Raw genomic sequence first — 20,942 nt, 5'->3', positions numbered from 1 at the left:
AACTTCTCTGTATACTACAGCATCATCCGCGAAAAGCTGCATGGAACTTCCGACACTATCTACTAAGTCATTTATATATATTGTGAAAAGCAGTGGTCCCATAACACTCCCCTGTGGCACGCCAGAGGTTACTTTAACGTCTGTAGACGTCTCTCCATTGATAACAACATGCTTTGTTCTGTTTGCTAAAAACTCTTCAATCCAGCCACACAGCTGGTCTGATATTCCGTAGGCTCTTACTTTGTTTATCAGGCGACAGTGCGGAACTGTATCGAACGCCTTCCGGAAGTCAAGAAAAATAGCATCTACCTGGGAGCCTGTATCTAATATTTTCTGGGTCTCATGAACAAATAAGGCGAGTTGGGTCTCACACGATCGCTGTTTCCGGAATCCATGTTGATTCCTACATAGTAGATTGTGGGTTTCCAGAAATGACATGATACGCGAGCAAAAAACATGTTCTAAAATCCTACAAGCTCTCAACCCGTGCTTTCCTTGCCATCAATTGGTAGTGACTATCCAGGAGTCTCTTTATGTCCTTGGCAACAGTGGACGTTCATTAACCTTCATTTATACCCCAGGACATGTCGAGATCCTGTCCAATGAACTTTCTGACTGGCTGGCCAAACAAGCTACTGGTAAACCAACTCTGGAGATCGGCTTGCCGGAGACTGATCTTTGATTGGTCTTCTGCTGTGAAGTTTTTGAGATCTGGGATACTAAATGCTGCACCTTCAGTACACCAAATAAACTACGTGTTATCAAGGAGACAACAAATTTGTGGTGGTCATCCATGTGAGCCGCTCGCAGGGACTATGTGGTCCTTTGCCAGCTCCACATGGGCCATACTTGGCCTACACATGGTCACCTCCGTTGCGAGGACCCACATAGGTGTTGCTGTGGCTCCCACATGACTGTCATCCACATCTTGTAGGACTGCCCAATTTTAGCTGCTCTACAGCAGACTTTTAACCTTTCTGCCACACTGCCAGTGGTGGTGGGAGACAGTGCCTCAATGGCTGAAGTTGTTTTAAGTTTTATTTGTGGGGGGTATCACACAATCTCTCCCGGGCCTGCACCCTACATCCATCTTAACTCTTCCTCGCTGTTTCTTTGCTGTTTGTTCACCTTGGTGTTCACCTTTTCCCTGTCTGTGTTCCTCTAGCCTTGTCTTTCAAGCTTGAGATTTTAGTGTGTTGCATGATGGCTGCTTGTCCTTTTTTTACTGCTGCGATCAGCCAGCCCAGGTCATCAGCTGTATTCTTTTAATACCTTCCATTACTTTCTCCTTTTAGTGTACATTCTCCCCTTTCTGTTAGCTTCCGTCGTTTTGTCTTTCAGTGTCATTCGAAGTTCGTTTTACGCCTTTTACTTTCCCCAACTCCTTTTGGGACTGTTTTTAAGTTGAGACGTATTTTTTGTAGTTAACATTAAGGCATTTTATCTGGTCAGCTGTAACGATATTGGATAGGAATACTCGGTGAGCAGCAGGTAATGACCCTGCAGTTTGGCCCCTTTACTCCCAAGACCAACCAACCAAGAAGGTAGATTTTTTAGAATGCGTGATTGGAAGAAGTGTGACAGAGGAAGCCCTAAACACAAAGCTGGATAGCTGGTTTTGTCAAATCAGCAGACTGTAGCACTTGATGCTTGGTTATTGGTTGTTCCTTTTAGCAAAAGGCATCTCAGGTGCTGGCAGCAAATTAACCCTTTGGAATGACAAGCTCCCAACTAAGACATTTCATGTAAATTGATGTCGAAGTTTTGTTAACTCATTATTCAGTCATCACTCTACCTGCAATAGTGTTTTCTTGATATAGTACAAGGTAGTGCATGTCAGAATGGGCTGTAAAGAACCTTTACAAAAACAGTAACAAAAGTGCAACATAACTGTGTTAACTTTCCCCCTACCTCATTCTTTGTAAAACTGCTACTGAAAAGTACGAGAAATGAGTATGTGTTTGTGCTATTAAGCATATCGTGCATTTTCATTGGTTGTCTGCCTCTACAGTTGTTTCTTCAGTCACTTAAACCCTAATGTTTGTGTCGGGATGATAAGGTTTGGTTAGTGAAAGGTAATAATGATATAAATATTCAACTTTATCATTACTTACAAGAAAAATAATTGAATACTAAAAAGAAAAAAGTGTCTGTTTAAATTTCAATACAATGAAGTTAGCCCATGTATCATTTTTTCATAAAGAAATGTAATCCCATGAAAGCTTAGTAATGATCTTGATCCATAGGAGGCAAGTAGTTCAGCATGTCGCTGATATTTTTCTTCTTTTCTTCTGATAGTAACGATTTAGGGTTGTTCAATTCTTTGGCTTAATTGACTGTACATTCAATTCTGTACATTAATTATCCTCAGAAATTAAAGTTGTGCTCTTTGATTGTGCCCCTCCTTGGCAAAATTTAAAGTTGACAGTTTCCACAATCTTTTGAATGAATCATATTTTGTATGAAATATGTGCTGGGCCTTGTGTAAATTCCAATGATGTTCTTGTGCAAATATGAGAACTTGAAAATTAAATTTCTTCAACATTGATCCAAAGTCATAAAAATTTGCATTTCAGAGCTGTAGTGGTTAAAGAGGAATTTTGCGAGTGATACTTTTCAATAATCGTTGGAATCCAACGGGGGAAAACTCATTTTTTCCAGTGGACTGTGTGCACTTTGTCTTCTGAATGTATGAATGTCCAGGCACCAACTACAACATTATAATTTTATTCACATGAGGATTTTGGGGAAATTCAAAACAGCATAGGGAATAAAAGAATTTTGTTTCTGGGGAATGTAGGAATTGCTCCATGTGATCAGCTCGATAATATTGTGTTCGTAATTTACCTTGTCTGGAATGGATTTAAAGGTGCCTGCAAGGTTATTTCAAAATCTGCCAGACAATTCTTCTGTCTGCAGGGCTTAAGATACAGTTTTACTGCATGAATTATGAGTTGTTAAATCATATAAATTTAATTTTCTTTTGTAAAATATATACTGACTTCTCCTCTTGGGCACGAGATTACATACTGCAGGTGAAAGCAAAGCAATGGGGCAGACTTCTGTTTCCTGTGCTCATCTCTGAGTGTTCCCAATTCTTCTTTTTCTTTAATATGTTTCAAAGTAATTTTCTTTTAAACATTCAGTGAATGTGTTGTATGTTTTTGACACTTTGCATTCTTCACATAGGTAGCAACGATTAGATTTTCTCTCATTGATTCCTAAACTGAATTTCATGACAAAAATATGCCTATACATACTGTACTTGACTGGTGTTTTAACTTCTTAACATTTATCTTTATAAAGGCAGTACATTTTAAAAAGAGATAAACTTGAATCAAAGTATTTTTTTGCTTTTTGAACTCTGCAGTAGTGACTTCAACTGGAAAAAATTTATATGCTGCTTTAACTATTGTTTTTCAGCCTCACCAAGCTTCCTGGAACTGTTCTGATTGATACCTGTGTTGTCACATGGTGGTGTGTTACTAGCAGGAGCTATATTTTTATGAACATGGTATACAACCCCCCCCCCCCCCCCTTTTTGTTACCTGGATTTTTTTCTCATTGAAGATTAAAAAATTATTTGAAACTAAATGTTTTATAAGTCATTCTAGTATTCTTCATTTTTGGATGCACAGTTATACTTCACTCAGTATAATTGCGTAAAAAGTGGTATTTCTTGTTGTGACTTAACTAATAATAACTACAAAATAATGTTTTCATATCAATTTATTCAGTTCTTGCTCTGCACTTGAATTTGCACATGTTTATGCAACCATTCAGTGTTGGTGCTTTTTGCTGGAACACTTTGACATCTCCAACTTGGTTATGTTTTCTTTTTACCAATGATTTCCATGACTGCATGTCAGTAAATGCTTTCTTCTCTTTGTGTTTGTGTTTTTGTCTCCTTGAGTTTGTCCCATAACAAAACAAATTAATTTCATTGCATGTATTTACATTTGGAACTTACCTGGAAGCACATGCATATAGTTGGTGTAGGTGGAGCAATCAAGACTGCTTTCAACATCTGAATTTTCTGGATTGGGTGGTGAGCTGGAACCTTCTATTTATTCAGCTATCCAGTCATTAATTGCATCCATGATTATTTAATATGAACACCACACAAACAATAAACCAGAGCAGCAATGCCCTAACAATTCATGAACAATAGAAACAATGTCGGATTTATAAAATGATGGTCCTAAAATCACTCACTAGAGCACATTCATATGACAAGGTTCCAAATGAGCTCTAGGAACTGTCATTCTTAACTAAAATTTATCTGTAGAAACACTCTGTTCTATCTGTTAAATAGAACCTTGACATCTAAACGAATCAAACAAAGTGATATCAGTTGGAATTTCAGCATTATTGCAACTCGGCTACTTCACCACAGATTGCCGCATGCACACAGTCTGTGTAGCAGAAGTCGGATAGAACCTTATCACACTAACAACTCATTTTCTTTGAATTTGTCAGTATAAACTTTATCATTCCAAAGGGTCGAAATGTCAGTGGGGGTGTGTGGAGGCACTTCAGAGAATTTGTTTGAAGTACACACCAATCTTTTTGCACAACAGATGCTAAAGGTTATCTCTGGTGACCGTGCACTACCATTTGCTATAACAGGTGTTTTATGTTAGGGCTCACCTATTAATAACTATTTATGTAGTTAACATTAAGGCATTTTATCTGGTCAGCTGTAACGATATTGGATAGGAATACTCGGTGAGCAGCAGGTAATGATCAAGTGAAAATGCAGGTCTGGGCACCCCCATCATTGTTGTTGTACTGAATTAGAGCATTTAGTACCCCCACACCTGACTTACGGATCTTGCCCATTGAATGGAAAATTTTCATGAAAGTTAAATGACCAAAGATCAGATATGCTGACATGGACTATAGTGGTAACCATAAAAAACATTCTGCGTCAAAGCTCGTTATCTCCCTGAATGTAGTGAACAATTCATGCTCAAATGATCCTACTTTAAGTGAGATTTCTGTGGTTATTTCTTCAGTGGTATTCACCTCATACATGTCACAAGTGTTTCGAGCTGCCTCCATGGTTGTCACCCTTTTATTGAATAGAAAGTGAATCAAATGTTGCAAACGTTAGACTATTTACTTTTGATGTTCTGTTTTGTAACACTTATGTAATACTCCTTGTAACCTTCAAATGTGTGACTTTCATTGTATCTCTGCAAGAATAATACTAGAATCACAAATAAAAATAACTACTGATAAATATAATTATTAATAACAAAACAAGAACATCAAGAATCTATGCAGTAACCTATTTCTTCAGGTAAATTTTGCCCACAGTTGTAGATTACATACTTCAATATTCAGGTCACAGCACTGTTGTTACTGCATGGTATTCAGGTAATTTAGCATGTATATTTATCACTCAAAATCAAATAAATATTGAATATCTATACATTTGCCAATGCGAATGTGGAAATACACTGTGGATCGTTGGTGCAAGACACAAAATTTCGCGACACCCTGTGTGGGCACTAGCTGGTGTCAGGCGGTCAGTGGCCACTGGCAGACATCAACTACATCGAGAGGGATATGTACAGTCAGTTGTAGGCACTTTCGTGGAAATCATTTGTAATAGTAACAATGTAGTACAGGTACCATTTGTAACTGTAATTGTGATCTTCAACATTTTATTGTTCTGAATAGTTAAGATCTCATTCTCTGTTCTTTACAGTGGTTATTGGCAATCTCAAAATCTTCATAAAAGATTCACAGTATTGTTGTCCAGAAACTAAATGTCAGAAGCGATATCAGAAACGGAAATCTTTTATGGTAAGTCATATTTAATCTTATAATAAGGTAAATCTGTTATACTGTTTTCTGTGACATTTGTATAATGTTTTATTCAAATCAATTTCTGAGATGTAGTTAAAAAAAAACCTCAAGTTTTTTTAATAGCTGTAATGAAAAATTGCGAGAGATGACAGGAAATTGTGTCGATTGACATATTGTTTGTCCTGTCTGATGTAAACTATAAATGTATTTTCTTTTAGTCATCTACTGATGCCTTTTTTCTGTGATCTACATGGCTATAATGACTCATTTAATAACTATGTATTTTTCACACACATTGATCTACAGGGCATACAGAGGTAAAGTGCTGAACTACCAATCACAAAATTTACTGCACATGGGAAAACATGAACTACCAAGTGAAAATCATCTACAGTGGTTTGATCTATTGCACATTTCAGGAGGTTTCCAATATAGTAAGATCATTTTTATTTCGAAGCCAGGCTGTTCCTTTTGTGGTACCAAAAGAGCCATTGGAGAAAGGAATAGTTTTTTTAAGAATAATTATTACATGTGGTGGAATGAAGGAGAGACATTCCAGAAACTCATATTACGATGATTAAATGGCACATGACTCCACAGTTGTTAAAATCTCACACTAGAAATGGAGGCAGAAACAAAATGAACAGAGTTTGTTAGTTGAGTAGAATGTTATTTTCTCACACATAACATGATATTTAAAGATAGTGCTTCTGGTGTTTTTTTTTTTTTTTTTTTTTTTTTGAAGAAAAGGACGAACATTACACTGGAGAAAGATCAAATTTGCAAATAACATGAAAGTCTTAATATGTAAATAGAACTAAGAAAAGGAAGGAGACATGGAAAGTGTTGCTCAAATTGTTGCATGGGAAGGTGATTGGGTCCAATTGAGAAAGAAAATTGTGCAAAAGGGCCATAGTATAATCTAGTTGATGATAATCATCTCTCTCTCTGTGTGTGTGTTTTTTTTTAGTGGCTCCCTGTGAAATGGATGAAGCAATGGAGATCAAAAACATATAGCTTCAAGCAAATTGTTAAAGAGTAATGCAGAAAGAAAGTGAGGTAAAGGAGAAAAACGATTACCATTTAATAATGTGTCATTGACTTTGTGGTCATAAAAGAGACTGGAGTGCAGCAGTGAACAATCTTTTGTAGTACTCATTTTTCATTATATTGGATAATTTTCTAATTTGTCAACATTTGAATGGCGTGAATGCCTTTTTTCTCGTAGTTTCAGTTTCTGCCACAATAGTTGATTGAAGTTGGCACATTAACAGCTTAGGTCCTAAGCTGTAAACTGTGAATCTAGACTGGAAACCATAATTGTTTTTACATATAGTAAGGAAAGTTCTGGCAGAAGTGTAAATAGTTTGGAGTAAAGGAGAAAACACACACACACACACACACACACACACACACACACACACACGTGCACCTACGCACCTACATTGTGCTGGCTGGACACACAGTGTCAGAAAAGCAGTTTGGCAGATGGATGAGGATGGGGATTTTGGTGGGTAGGGTGGGTGGAGGGAGAAAGAGGTGGGAAGGTGGCAGAGAGGGCATGTGATAATATGGCACAGGAAATCTGTCTGCTGATTAGGTTTGGAGAGTAGAGCCTGTCTGTGAAGGCATATATGAGACCTTCAGCACACAGCACAAGGGAATTCTCAACACTGCAGATATGTATTCCACAGGTGGTGCAGCTGTATGAGGGTGATTTTTTGGTGCGGAAGGGGAGACACCAGTCCAAATGCAGGTGGTTAATGGGTTTAACATACGCAGAGATATAAATGAAGCCATCGAGAGAGGGAGATCAACGTCCAGAAAAGTGGAACAGTTGTTTCAGGAGGACCAAGTGAAGCATATGGAAGAGAAAGTGTTCAGGTTGTGGGGGAATGATTATTTGATATCTTTGCCCTGCGACCAGATCATGAGCAAAACAAAACCTTTGAGAGGCTAGGAAGGTTTCCTCTAGATGCTTTATAAACAGTTTGGCATAAGAGGGTGCTACACTGGTGCCCATGACTGTGCTGCTGATTTTTTAATATACCTTCCCATCACCAAAGAAATAGTTGTGCGCGATTATATGATTGGTATGGTGTTTGAGTAGTGTTTGATAGTGGGAAGGCCTTGGGGAGGAGGGATATTGGTGTACAGGGATTTAACATGAACAATGATAAGTATGTATCCAGGTGCTAATGGAGTTTCAATGATAGAGAGTTAGAGAAGAAAGTAGTTGGTATCTTTGATATGGCAGGCTGGGCTTTGGGCAATCGGTAGGAAGTGTTGGTCAAAAAGAGCGGAGATTCTTTCAGTGAAAGCACAATAACTAGCCACCATGAGGTGTCCAATGTTGGGTTTGTGGATTTTGAGAATAATGTAGAAGGTGGCTGTACAGGGGAACATTGGGATTAGGAGAGAGAGAGAGAGAGAGAGAGAGAGAGAGAGAGAGAGAGAGACCTTCTCCAATAGGGTCACAGGCTTATTCAATCATATCAGAAGCAGGGCCATCTGTGAAGGAAGTTATGTTATATACCAGCTCTGATGTAATTACTGCTCAGCATTTTATGTGGGCATGGTCGCCAACCAGCTGTCCACCAGAATGAAGTGACACTGAATGATATTTGTACTGATATAAAACAAAGTATTTTACTGAAGAATATTTTAATTGCAGTGATGAAGTAGCATTGATTAATGAAATAAATATATATAAACACAAAATGCTGTTGAAGTAAATAATTGTTAAGGTATCACAGAAAATGTCGAAGTGTGTGCATATTCCCCTGTTTGTGTGACTGAATGAATTTTTTCCCATATCTATTGTTTATGTCAACTTTATTGTCAGAGTGTTAAATGTAGTTAAGTTATAACATTACATACCTGTCATGTATCCTACAATTTCTTTGAACTCCAACTTATGTACACTAATGCCTTTTCAATATGACCATTACACATTTACCTTACTAGATAATAAAAAGAATCTGTGGTACATAAGGACAAATGGAAAATTAATGTTCTATTGTGTTTTGAGATGTAGTTTGGCTTTTGCTATTTGTATTGGCAGATATTCTACTTTGACACCAAAGTATTTCTTTTCTCAAAAAGAAACTTGATAAATAATTAGAAATTTACTATGCATGTTGGAAATAATGTCATGAAATTACTACATTCTGTGTCCAGGAGTACATCAATAGTTTGACTACAACAGTTTGAGGGAATGGAGAATCTCTCTGAATAACAGACCGAAGACTGGGATCAGTCAGAATTGTCATTTACTATCAACCTCTCTCTCTCTCTCTCTCTCTCTCTCTCTCTCTCTCTCTCTGAACTGTACTAATGTATGATTTCTACATGAAAAACATTTTGAATAGTTTAAAACATACAACTTTCTTATTGATTGAACATCTGTTTCACAATTTTTTTTTAAAAAAAAGGGGGGTACAATCCTGATTGTCTATGGATGGATAAATAAATAAATAAATAAACAAACAAACTGCCAAATTGTGCCCAGGAACAAAAGTTGACCACCCAGTGGCACAACACGCTGCCAAGCACAACATGCACTAGTTTAATGACTGCTTCGCAGCCCGTGCCATCTGAATCCTTTCCTACAGCTCCAGATTTTCTGAGCTGCTTAGATTGGAGTTTTCCTTGCAACATGTCCTTCGTATCCAACAGTTTCCCCTGCTCTCTCCTCCCCTCACAATCATGCCTCCACGTTGCCATCATTGTGTGCTGCACCTTCCTGTCTTTGGTACACTTGGGTCACATGACAGCCCATGCACCTACCACGCCTTCCTACCACATTTTTAAACTGTGCACCTGCTGCCTGCCTCCAAGCTGCTATCTATCTGCCCCCCCCCCACCCCCTGCCCCACACACACACACACACACACACACACACACACACACTTCTTCTGTCTCTATCTCCTTCTACCCACCCGACCCAACATAACCTTCACCCCAGTCTACCTGCTGAACTCAGGGTGTATACGACCCGGGACAACCGGGAAATCCCGGAAAAACCCGGGATTTTTTTCATCCGGGAGAAAACCGGGAAAAACCTGGGAATTTTTCGGAATTCCGGGAATTTTTCATTGTTTTAGCTTTCAATTGAATTTTTTGTAATTTTGACTGCAGAATTGATTCTCTAGTAAAGAATGTTATTGTATCCTGCTACTGGAGAATGATACTGCAGCAATAAAATACAAACGAGGGGGGCCAGCCAGAATGGCCGAGCGGTTCTAGGCGCTTCAGTCTGGAACCGCGCAACCGCTACGGTCGCTGGTTCGAATCCTGCCTCGGGCATGGCTGTGTGTGATGTCCTTAGTTTGGTTAGGTTTAAGTAGTTCTAAGTTCTAGGGGACTGATGACCACAGCACTTAAGTCCCATAGTGCTCAGAGCCATTTGAACCATTTTATAAATGGTTTAGTGGCAAAGGAAATGTGCAATTTACAACAACAAAACACTGTGCATGCACAAGCGTCTGCAAATAGCAAAAATATGTCAAAGGCCGTAGGGTGCAGACTGTAATTCTTTGTAACAATAAACTGCTTGCTATGAGCATGACGTCACAACTGTTCACATTAGATTTGTTTGACCAATTGCTTGCGGTCTGTTGCGCATGTGCATTTGACTCGCGTATAAGCAGTACCTTCTCCCACTACTTGAAGTTCGGCTGTTAGCTGTATCGGTAGTAGCAGCCAGAAGCAAACGAGAAAAATTTTTCTCGCACGCCTTAGCTACCAGATTCACGCTTGCACAGAGTTGTCTGAGTTGTAGTAGGGAGGGGTTTAACCTCCACGTGACCCGTTTACGTTAAGTGAGTTCGCTGCTTCTCTTTGTGTACAGGTCCCACGTCAAATGAAAACACAACAGATTTCTGTGGCCGGGAGCTATCAAGTGAATTAAAATACATTCACATAATTACGGAGGGCAGAAATATATTATTAATTTCAGTTTTCTGATTTTATTTTATTTCCAAGTTAGTAGCAGTCAAGCATTAATCACCTTGCAGAACAGTGAAGTTATTTTTGCAAGTTTGCTAAAGAAATTTGGCTTTATTAATCTTTTTGCTGAGGCAATCATTTTATTTGAAACGAAATGTTTCATACTACAGTATTGGCTAGTTCCAACTGTTCGCTGAATTTCAAGTGCACGTTATCATCTTCTGCCATATATGGCATTATGCCATAATAAAGAACCAAACATGAGATCGTAGAGTACTGGTACTCCAAGAAAAATTACATCCTAAAAACCACACTGCAAAGCTTAATATCAGATGGGACCTACTTCATTGTCAATCTGGAAAAAGCCAATTTGCACTTCAAGCCGAATTATGCATTTTAGTATGGTTTACAAAATTCCGATGCTCTTTGGAGTATGCTCTGATGCCATTTCTTTTATGGTGTAATGTAAGCTCTCTTAGTACTTTATACACACGAACATGCGGGCTTCCTACACCACTGCAGTTGCACACGCACAATAATGCCTGTTTTCTGGCACTCTCTGGCAACTGGTAAATCGAACCTATTTCTAACAGTCTCCGGATAGTATTGCGAACGGTGGTTATAAAAGCATTACTTTCAAAGTAAATTTCTTTTCACGCAAGATGAATTATGTTACGTGTGAGAAAGTGGGATGGATATCTAAATCACAGAGCGTTCAAAACTGAACAGTTTGAGGACCAGCCAAGAATTTCGAGCCGAGACATTTATGTCAGAATTTTAAATTTACTGGCACATTTGTGTGATGTATCTTAAAGTATAACACACGCAAAAAAAAAAAAAATCAATATTACATGTGAAAGCGTAGCTTCTGTTGTTGCCTGTTAATCATAGAGACCAATATTACATGTGAAAGCTTAGCTTTTCTTGTAGATATACGGTACTGTGTACATTAATGTAAACCGTTAACTTTTCCTCTTGCATGTTCGCACTATGCAACCAGTGATCTTGCTATTGGCTGACAGTAACCCATGTCCATGCTCTGAATAGCCGCTGTCATCGGCTGGCGAAATCTCGTGGCTTAAGATATGACTCGCTTACAAAAGGACATCGCAACCTCGGTTTCAACGCTCCGGAAACCAACGCGCTGTGTTTGGTGCAATTCGAATTTATACTTTCGTTACACGAAAATATAACTCTTGGTGGAGTGGGGAGGATTTCATGAAGGATGGATCTCATTTCAGGGCAGGATTTGAGGAAGTTGTATCCCTGCTGGAGAGCCACATTCAGAGTCTGCTCCTTCCCTCTTTCCTGATGAGGCAACAGTTTGTTGCGAAAGCTTGAATTTTGAGTGTATGTTTGTGTTTGTTTCTATGTCTATCGACGTGCCAGCGCTTTCGTTTGGTAAGTCACATCATCTTTGTTTTTACACACTCTCTCCAAAACTTCTCTGCCCCGTCTTTTTTTTCCGTGAAGTTCTACGCGATTGTATAAAACGATAACCATTCAAAGGATTGATAAGTTTTACAGTTCCGAGGGAAAATCTATGGAAAACTTACTGTCACTTAGCACAGAAAAAGTGTATTTTCGCATGGGAAAAAGCATATTTTTTAAACGGGATATCCGGGAGAAATCCAGGTATAATCCGGGAATTTTTTTTCCTTGTCCCCGTATACACCCTGTGAACTGCAATTCCAGTACTGTATGTCCAGCTGGTTCAACAATTCCAGTACTGTATGTCCATCCAGCACAATGCAGGTGTGTGTGTGTGTGTGTGTGTGTGTGTGTGTGTGTGTGTGTGTGTGTGTGTGTGTGTGTGTGTGTTTAAGATTTGTTGTAATACTTTGTTATTAATATACTCTCTGTTCAGAAAAAACAGAACACCTTGAACAACTGGAGATAAGACGTTCATATTCACAGGACTTGTACATTAGTATGTTCTGTAGAAATAATTAGCATTTCAGTCACCTTGGTTTAGTGTGTACAAGACACAAATGACATCCTGTGCTATAGCCATCCGTGCTGTATTCACCTCGCTCCAAAGCCCATCTGTGGTGGTTGGCAATGGGTCACAACACTGCACCTGGTGATTCACCATATCCCACAGATTTTCAATTGGTGACAAGTCTTGTGATCCAGTGGGACAGGGCACGTATTTCTGCAGCAATGTGTGGACATGCATTGCCTTGCTGAAGAATGGTGTCTGGAGTGTTGTGCAGAAATGGAATGGCTATGGGTCGCAGGATTTTATTTATATAGGTCACACTGGTCACAGTGCCGTGGACATGCACCAGCTGTGATTTGTGGTTGTATCCAAAAGCACTACACACTATAAGACCTAGAGTTAGCACTGTATGTCTTGTGTGAATGCAGTCACTTTGATGCTGCTCCCTCATCTGTAGCAAACCAAAATGCAGCTGTCATTTTCAACCAAACAGAACCTTGATTCATCCGAAAACACTATCCGATGCGATTCCCGTTTCTAGTGACATCGTTTCATATACCATTGCAGTTTCTGCACATTCGTCAAAGGTAGACAGAGAAGTGGATAATATGCGCGTAACCTATGCCGTAATAAACGGCAATGGACTGTCACCCCTGATAGTGTAAGATGTGTTACACTGTTCCACAGTTGCACCAGAACAGAGGAGGACACAGATCTGTCCTGCAATGCCATTCATATGAGTTGTCGATCTTCAAGGGGGTGGTCTTGGCGGTGCAACCTAACTATCTCGTCATGTTCTACTGCCTTCTGTGAACAATTCAGCACACACCCATTGCACTGCTAAAACACTTCGTCCCACATGAACGGGATTTTCCCAGATGGATGCATCACTTTCCCACATGCCAATAATACGCCCTCTTTCGAACTTACAGATTTGACAGTACAGTTCGTGCATACATCTGCAAGTCATCCAACGCGTCTGCTCAAATCACACTAATCGATTACCTTCAGTTTATAGCGACAACAAGAGCCACAGGCACATTTTACCAGTAGGTGGTGTTCGCCACGATATTGATGTTGACCTTAAACCCACGGGTCGACATGGTTCAGATGCTAATCATTTCTTCAGAACATACTAATCTACATGTCCTGTGAATATGAACATAATATCTCTAGTTGTGCAAGGTGTTCTGTTTTTTTTCTGAACATAAGTGTAGTGTGTACTTTTATAAAGTTACTTATATGGGACAAACAGATGAAAATGTGACAGATGGAAAAAAGTATTATTATTTCAAAAGTAATCTCTGCATAACTGATTATAAATTCACCACACTGTGAGATAAGATGGTCAGTGCCTTCATGGAAGAATGTTTGCAGTTGGCTATAGAGCCATGATTGTACCTCTTCGTCTGAACCAAATCGACAGCCACTAATGTTTTCCTCCAGGACTGCAAAAATATGGAAATTGCATTGGGAGAGATGGGGACTATATGGAGGGTGTGTAAGGGCTTCTCGGCAAAACTTCTGCAGTGTAGCTGAAACAAACTGTAGCAACATGTGGGCTGGTGTTAACCTGCAACAGGATGATGCTTGCGTCAACATTGTTAGCCATTTGGAATTGATGACATGCTTCAGTTTTTGCTAAGTGTTCATTGCTTGGGATTTTTTCAGTGGGGGTGAATCCATGTGTTTCCATTGCTGTCTCTAATTCTTGCTGTCTAGCTCAAAATGATGACTCCACACTTTTCCAATAAGGTTCTCACTACCCTGGGTGAATACAACACTTTGTTTTTGTTACTGTTGTCTCAAGTTTTTCTGTTGATAATGACAGCCACCATAAACTGAGAAGCAGGGATATATCTACCTGTTATCTTAATAAAGTATGCATGACTTTGTCAGCACAATTTGAATGACATGGAAAGCCAGTTTCCCCCACCATTTTATGGATCTGTGCTTAAATTCCACATACATCAGAGTATTGTCAGTCAATTTAACACCCATCTTGTTTTGTTCTTGTGCACATCACATACTGGCTTTGAGTTGGCCTTAAATCTCTTAGGTATAAAGATGACCATCTCGGAAGTGCCGTGGTAACCTTAGTCAAAATGTTCTTGCTGTTACTTCAGTTCACGAGTAATTGATGTGGTGTTGTAAAGGTTATCTGTAAAGAGAAAGTAATGTTTTCCACTGCAATATCCTTTGCAGAATCGCCGTCAGACCTTTCACATCTTGTAAACAGTGGGATTACAAACTAAAGGTATGTTTCAACCTGATAACACTTACCACTTTATACCATATATATTGGGTCTATATAGCGGATAACTTCTTAAATTCATGCGGTCACAAGATTAACATGTGCCTTCGTAACACTAATGTTACAAAATGGTTACTTGCGTGTTGTCTTATGGTGTCTTGTTCATGGCACTGACCAGCCACCGTGTCATCCTGAGCCGGTAGACGTCATGATCATAGGTATGGAGGGGCGTGTGGTCAGCAAACTGTTCTCCCAGCCGTTTTTAGTTTTTGTGCTTGGGTCCACCACTTCTCAGTCAAGTAGCTCCTCGATTGGTTTCACAAAGGCTGAGTGCAACCCACTTGCGAGCACTCGTCAGACCCAGACGGTGTGGAAAGAGAAATACTGCTCAGAGTGACACCAAATTAGAACAGTGTATTATTGATGCAGGGGGAAACGTTATGGAACAAACAGAAATTTAGTGAAAACTTTACCCGTAGATGGTGCTGTAAACATTGTAATGTAAATGAGGTTGGCTACAAATGAGAGATGAATCGCTATACAACATCTATGGTTTGAGTTTCACATTACACCATCCATACTTTTCAATGTGCATGGCTGCACAAGTTCAGCAGTCAACAGTTGTGGCACCGTAAGTTAGGTAAGCTCATCCACCACAGCAAAGTCTTACTACATCAAATGGGAACAATTGGTTTTTAACTGTCCTGAGGCCAAAAACTGCATAAAAAGCAATAGACATTGGTTTCTAATTGTTGAGGGGCAATGAAATGTGTAAAACACAAAATGACATTGGTTCCTAATTTTTGTGAGACTGGAGCAAGACATGTTGAATATGCTGCCTACTGGTCTATGCCACAAGTTGGCATCAAGAAACAGCATGTTCCACAACAGATCAGAATGTCTCAGGGGTCACATGTAGAATGTGTGCCTTCAATTCAGCTATGCTTGTAATTGGAACACTGAACCCTACAGCTTTCAGATAACCCCACTGCCAGAAGCCCCAGTGATCTGGATGTACATGCTGCAGGTAAACGACGGCTAATAATTATAGTATTTCTTAAATGCCTCTGCAGCAGCTGCTTCTCTGGCTGTGCAATGTGCAGAAGAGTGCCATCCTGCATAAAAATGATCCAACCCACACATTCTTGCTGTTGAAGTGTTGGAATGATGCTGGTGCACAAAAGACCTCAGAGTTTACCAGTGATGGTACAGCTAACAGGACCCAGAGGATTCATATAATTAAAAACACACAAACCTTTGATAAACGATGCCATTATCCTACACCGTACGGTATACAGTCACCTTTTCAGAATGAGGTGTATCAGTTGATGTGTGTGCAGTTTGTCTGTTGCCCATATTCTACAGTTCTGATTATTCACTTATTCTTGAGGACAGAAATGAGCTTTGTCTGTCCCCAAAATGTTCCATAGCCATTCATTGTCCACTTCCATGCAAGCAAGATATTCCAGGGCAAACATTTGTCCTGCTGGGATGTTAGCAGGAAGCAACTCCTGAACATGAATGGTTTTATATGGATAGCCTTGCAGTATGTTTTGTAGGATTTTATGCACCATGCTCACAGACATCCAACATGTGGGTAATTTGCCATGCTCTACATGATTTCACGTCATTGCTCTACCCCCTTGCAATGCTGTGGCCACATTTTCCACAGGCATCAGATCAACTACTTTCCTCCTCTGGCCACAGTGCACTTCAAAAGAACTGGTCTTTTAGTATTTTTTAATCATATTCGGCAGACCTTAGTAAACATCTGACCAACGCCCCCTCCCCCCCATACTCCTGAGTGTGTGGAACTTCTACAGGACTACTGGCACACAGTCAACATTCTTGTAAAAGAGCTCTACCAACAGTGAGTGGTCATTCTGACTCTTACTGCCATCAATTGATCAAATTCTTTTCCAAGACGTTACCACATGTTAATAATATGCTGTTCATATTTGACATCATTCCAAGCATTGCTTTTCTTCCTACAGCGTTTTGAAACTGGAACTTTAATTATGGACACCCTATTAACGCATGATATCTCTCAAATTCTATTGGTGAAAACTATTCAGGTTTTTTTTTTTTTTTTTTTTTTTTTTATACAGAGGGTAGGCACCCCTCTGACCAAACACGCTGAGCAGCCGCACTGACATGAATCCATCGCAGAATTTGTTAGTATGTAAAAACAAACATAGAGGCATATTTTTCTCATCTAAACTGATTTCATTGTGCTGTCCAGATTATGCTAAAGTCTTATTTGTACTAGAGTGAACGGAAGTGAACACAAGTAAACGAGCATTCACAGACAATTCACTATCATTCAGTACAATTCACTTATTCTGTGAACAAGTATTCAAATTGGAGGGAATGGAAAGAATGAGCATTGAGCATACCAGCTCTGTGAGTACTGTGTTGTTGTTTTTTGGTGGTCAAGTCATCAGCATACACACTTCGCTCAATACAATCTAGTTGTATCACAAGGCTAAACTACAATGTTCAGATAGGATTATGTTGTACGGTAAATGCACTGTTGGTGACAAAGAAAGCAAAATCACAGAAAGATGTAGATGTTCAAAGTGTGAAATGTGTGGCAGTAGTCCTCTTACCACATACTTGCAGCTCCAGCATCCTTTAGCCTTATTTCAACCTTTATCACTGGAAAGCAGTTTCACGTGAAGAAAGATTAAAATTTACAGTCAGGTTCTCAACAGCTGTAGATAGGTATGCTACAACTTGTTTCAAATTTTATTAGTTGCTGTATGTCGGATAGTTCCTGATGCTTGCAGTGCCGTATTTGAAGCAGTCACGGAGTTTGTTCATGTACCTATAGAAAAGATACTATCAATCAAGTATGGATAATGTAATGTAAAAATACATATTCAGTTATTATATTGAAAACTCCTAAAATAATAGAGCTGCATCTGTGCCGTAATTACATTACCTGGAAAGGAGGTCACCAGAATTATCAGTTCATTCATGTATTTTTAGTTTGAAAGTAATAAACATAATTCATACCTTTTCATGTATGTTTCCTTTCAAGGAAATGTATTCTGCTGCTCCTTTATAACAAAAAGAAATACAAAAACTTTTGTACTTTAAATAAGTTTCCACCAGGTGGAAGCGTGTAATGACTTTATCATCTTTCTCACATCTACCATTGGAAATTAGATTGCTTCAGAAATTTTCGACAAAACATATTTCTTATAACTGACATGAGTCATGATCGATAACAAAAGTCGTTGATGTGTGAAAAATAGCTGACTGCAGGACTAAATGCTCTTTGTGCTGTTACACTGAAGCGAGTGCCAAAACAGAAAGTGTGTGAATTTCCTTTGATGACATACTGAAAGGCCAACAATCGGCAGGGTACAAGAACAAATCTGTGAATGCTGTTCCTTCGTACTCACCAACTGTTTACACAAGATAAAATGCTTTTTCTCTTATGTTTGCTGTGGTGTAAACCAAGCTTAAGAGAACAGAGGTCACCAATATTTAGCACTGTTAAGCTCTGTTCAAATGTTCTTCAAAATATAATGGCACAGCCTTCTTGTAACCAATCTTCCTCATTCTTTAAACTTCATTTTGGTATTGCCACTGCTATCCTCTGAAGTATTTTAACATCCATTCTCCTCTCTTGTACCTACTGCAAAATTCATATTTGCAAGTAAAATAATTCCAGGTTTATGTATGCAAAACTCTTTTCGACATTTTTTACCTAAACTAGTTGAAATTTCTTCTAGAACATAGTTCATCTCATTCTCAGAAATTGTAGGATTATGGCAGAAATCTTTAATGGATAATACTGAAACAATTGAGCAAATATACTTGTACACTGCTTGAAATGCACAATTGTTGACATTGTGTCGCAGGGAAGTAGTTATTGTTGGAATAATGGTAGTAACAGTAACAACAACAAGAACAGTACACTTTTCAGCTTTAATACAAATTTGTTAATGTCCCACATGTTATTTAGTGCACTTTTGTGTTATTCTTTCATGGGACTATTTCATTTCCAGCTGCATGTCCAGCGCAATCATCCAGACTGCTACAGATTATCTGATACTCAAAATACTGATGGCCCAGCACAGGATGAAATTGGAGAAAGCATAAGTTCTCAGACTACAGCAAATTTTGAAGTAGCAGCAAATGATAAATTGAACTCTGAAGAGTTGTTAGAGAGAACCACACCCAAGAAAGAGACATTTGAAAAGAAGGCAACTGGGACAAGAAATTTTATGTTCACGATGTATGTACTCTTGATGTATGGACCTGTCTGAAGTAGTTTAAGTGCACATACACGTAATTTAACTCTGTAATTACTATCTGAAAACAAGTGAAATGAGTTTGTTTTTGGTTACTAATATTCTTTTAAGACGTTCAGAAGAATCTCAAAGCAGTTTTGATTTAATTTTTTAATATTATTTAAAAACAGTAACTAAATGTCAGTGTCAGAATCTGTTTGATAATCTGTTTCCATGTGTCTTGTAGGAACTTCACTCCCATTGTGGAAGAGGAGGAAGAACAGGAAGAGGTAGGGATAAAAGATAGTATTGAAAGAAATAGAAAAGTTCAAAAAGAGTATCAGAACAGAAAACGGGAGGCAGAGAAAGAGTTTGTAAAGCAAGGTCCATCACAGTTAAGTCTTGAAGAGCTGGCAGAGATACCTCTTCCAGAACCAACAGAGCTACCTGATAGAGATGCAAATGAGTTGCCTTGTCATCATCAGAAGCTCATTCAGCAGCCAGAACCTATTGAGGAACTGGTACAAAATGTTGAGTTTGAGGGTAACCAGAAAGCACACTTGGAAAAGGAATCTAGCCAGGACATTCAGATGGTGTCTGACCAAGAAATGGAACTCTCCCAGAACCGAGAGATAAAGTCTAGCCAGGCAGTGGAACTCTCCCAACAGGAGTCTGGCCAGGAGATAGAACTGTCCCGAGACATAGATATTAAGCCTGACCAGGAGATGGAACTGTGTCAAAACCGAGTTGTGGAATATGATCAGGAAATGGAACTCTGTCAACCCCAAGACCTAAATCCTGGCCAGGAGAGGGGTCTCCACCAAAGCCGAAATCTGGATTCCGATCAGGAAATGGAGCTGGGCTCAGAACATGAATCAGAGTCAGGGCCAGAATCTGAGCACAACACACTGCAGTTGTGTGAGCTGGAAACTGGCAGAAAGCATGGCCATCAGCAGGAGTGTGAAACTGAAGCGAGCTGGGAGCCAGAGCTTGAAGATGCAGAAGAGACTGAACCTGAATCCACATCTGAGCTGGAGCCAGAGCTAGATCCAAATCATTGTACTGATTCATGTACTACTGTGAATGATGAGTTTAGTGAAAGCGCTCAAGGGGATAGTTCACAGGATGGAGCAAACAGTTCCAGTCCAACAGTGAAAACCCTCCTCCCTATAATAAGATTACAGAAGTTGGAAGAGGACAAGCAGTTGGGGAGTCTGTAAGTATGGCAACAAATTCAAATTCTTTTACTATGAGAAATTAGTACTGTAGTCATTGTTGCCTTCTATAGATACAGCTGTGTCATTTTCTGTGAAGCTAAAGTAAGCGATTTGTATTCAAGCTTTTTAAAGTAGTAGACACAGTTCACTCATATTTCTGCTTTTTAAAGTAGTAGACACATTTCACTCATATTTATGATTCTTCTTCATTCTTATTATTGCAATATTTGAAATCATTATACTATTCCTAATGGCAATGGAGAGAGGTTTTCACATGATGGATTAAATAGGGAAGATGAAATGCTGAAATAAAACTAGCTGTAACAGTAAGATTAGATCCACAGAAAAGCAAATTTTCCTATCAGCAATACTAATTAACTAAAGTGAAGTGGAGACCCATTTTTTCCAATATCTTTTGCAAATTTGATGCAGGTGCAATAGTGATCCCTATCACTTTTGATTACCTTAGATCACATGTTTGTTCTTGATTCTTCTCACTTACGTTCATCTGTTTGGAG

The 20,942-nt window shown here is 39.1% G+C and overlaps 1 protein-coding gene across 3 annotated transcripts in view; it reads left to right on the top strand.

Annotated features, from left to right (window-relative positions):
* LOC126470566 (uncharacterized) overlaps positions 1-20,942 on the top strand; it is a 280,645-nt gene that overhangs the window by 117,312 nt on the left and 142,391 nt on the right. For all 3 annotated transcript variants that reach the window (XM_050098510.1, XM_050098507.1, XM_050098508.1), the window contains exons 11-13: positions 5,717-5,814; positions 18,983-19,212; positions 19,455-20,423. In XM_050098510.1, coding sequence (XP_049954467.1) covers positions 5,717-5,814; positions 18,983-19,212; positions 19,455-20,423 — 1,297 coding nt within the window. The remainder of the gene's footprint in view (positions 1-5,716; positions 5,815-18,982; positions 19,213-19,454; positions 20,424-20,942) is intronic.

Source organism: Schistocerca serialis, chromosome 3 (assembly GCF_023864345.2).
Source record: "Schistocerca serialis cubense isolate TAMUIC-IGC-003099 chromosome 3, iqSchSeri2.2, whole genome shotgun sequence".
Lineage (NCBI taxonomy): Eukaryota > Metazoa > Arthropoda > Insecta > Orthoptera > Acrididae > Schistocerca > Schistocerca serialis.
This window is presented reverse-complemented; position numbering and strand designations above follow the sequence as displayed.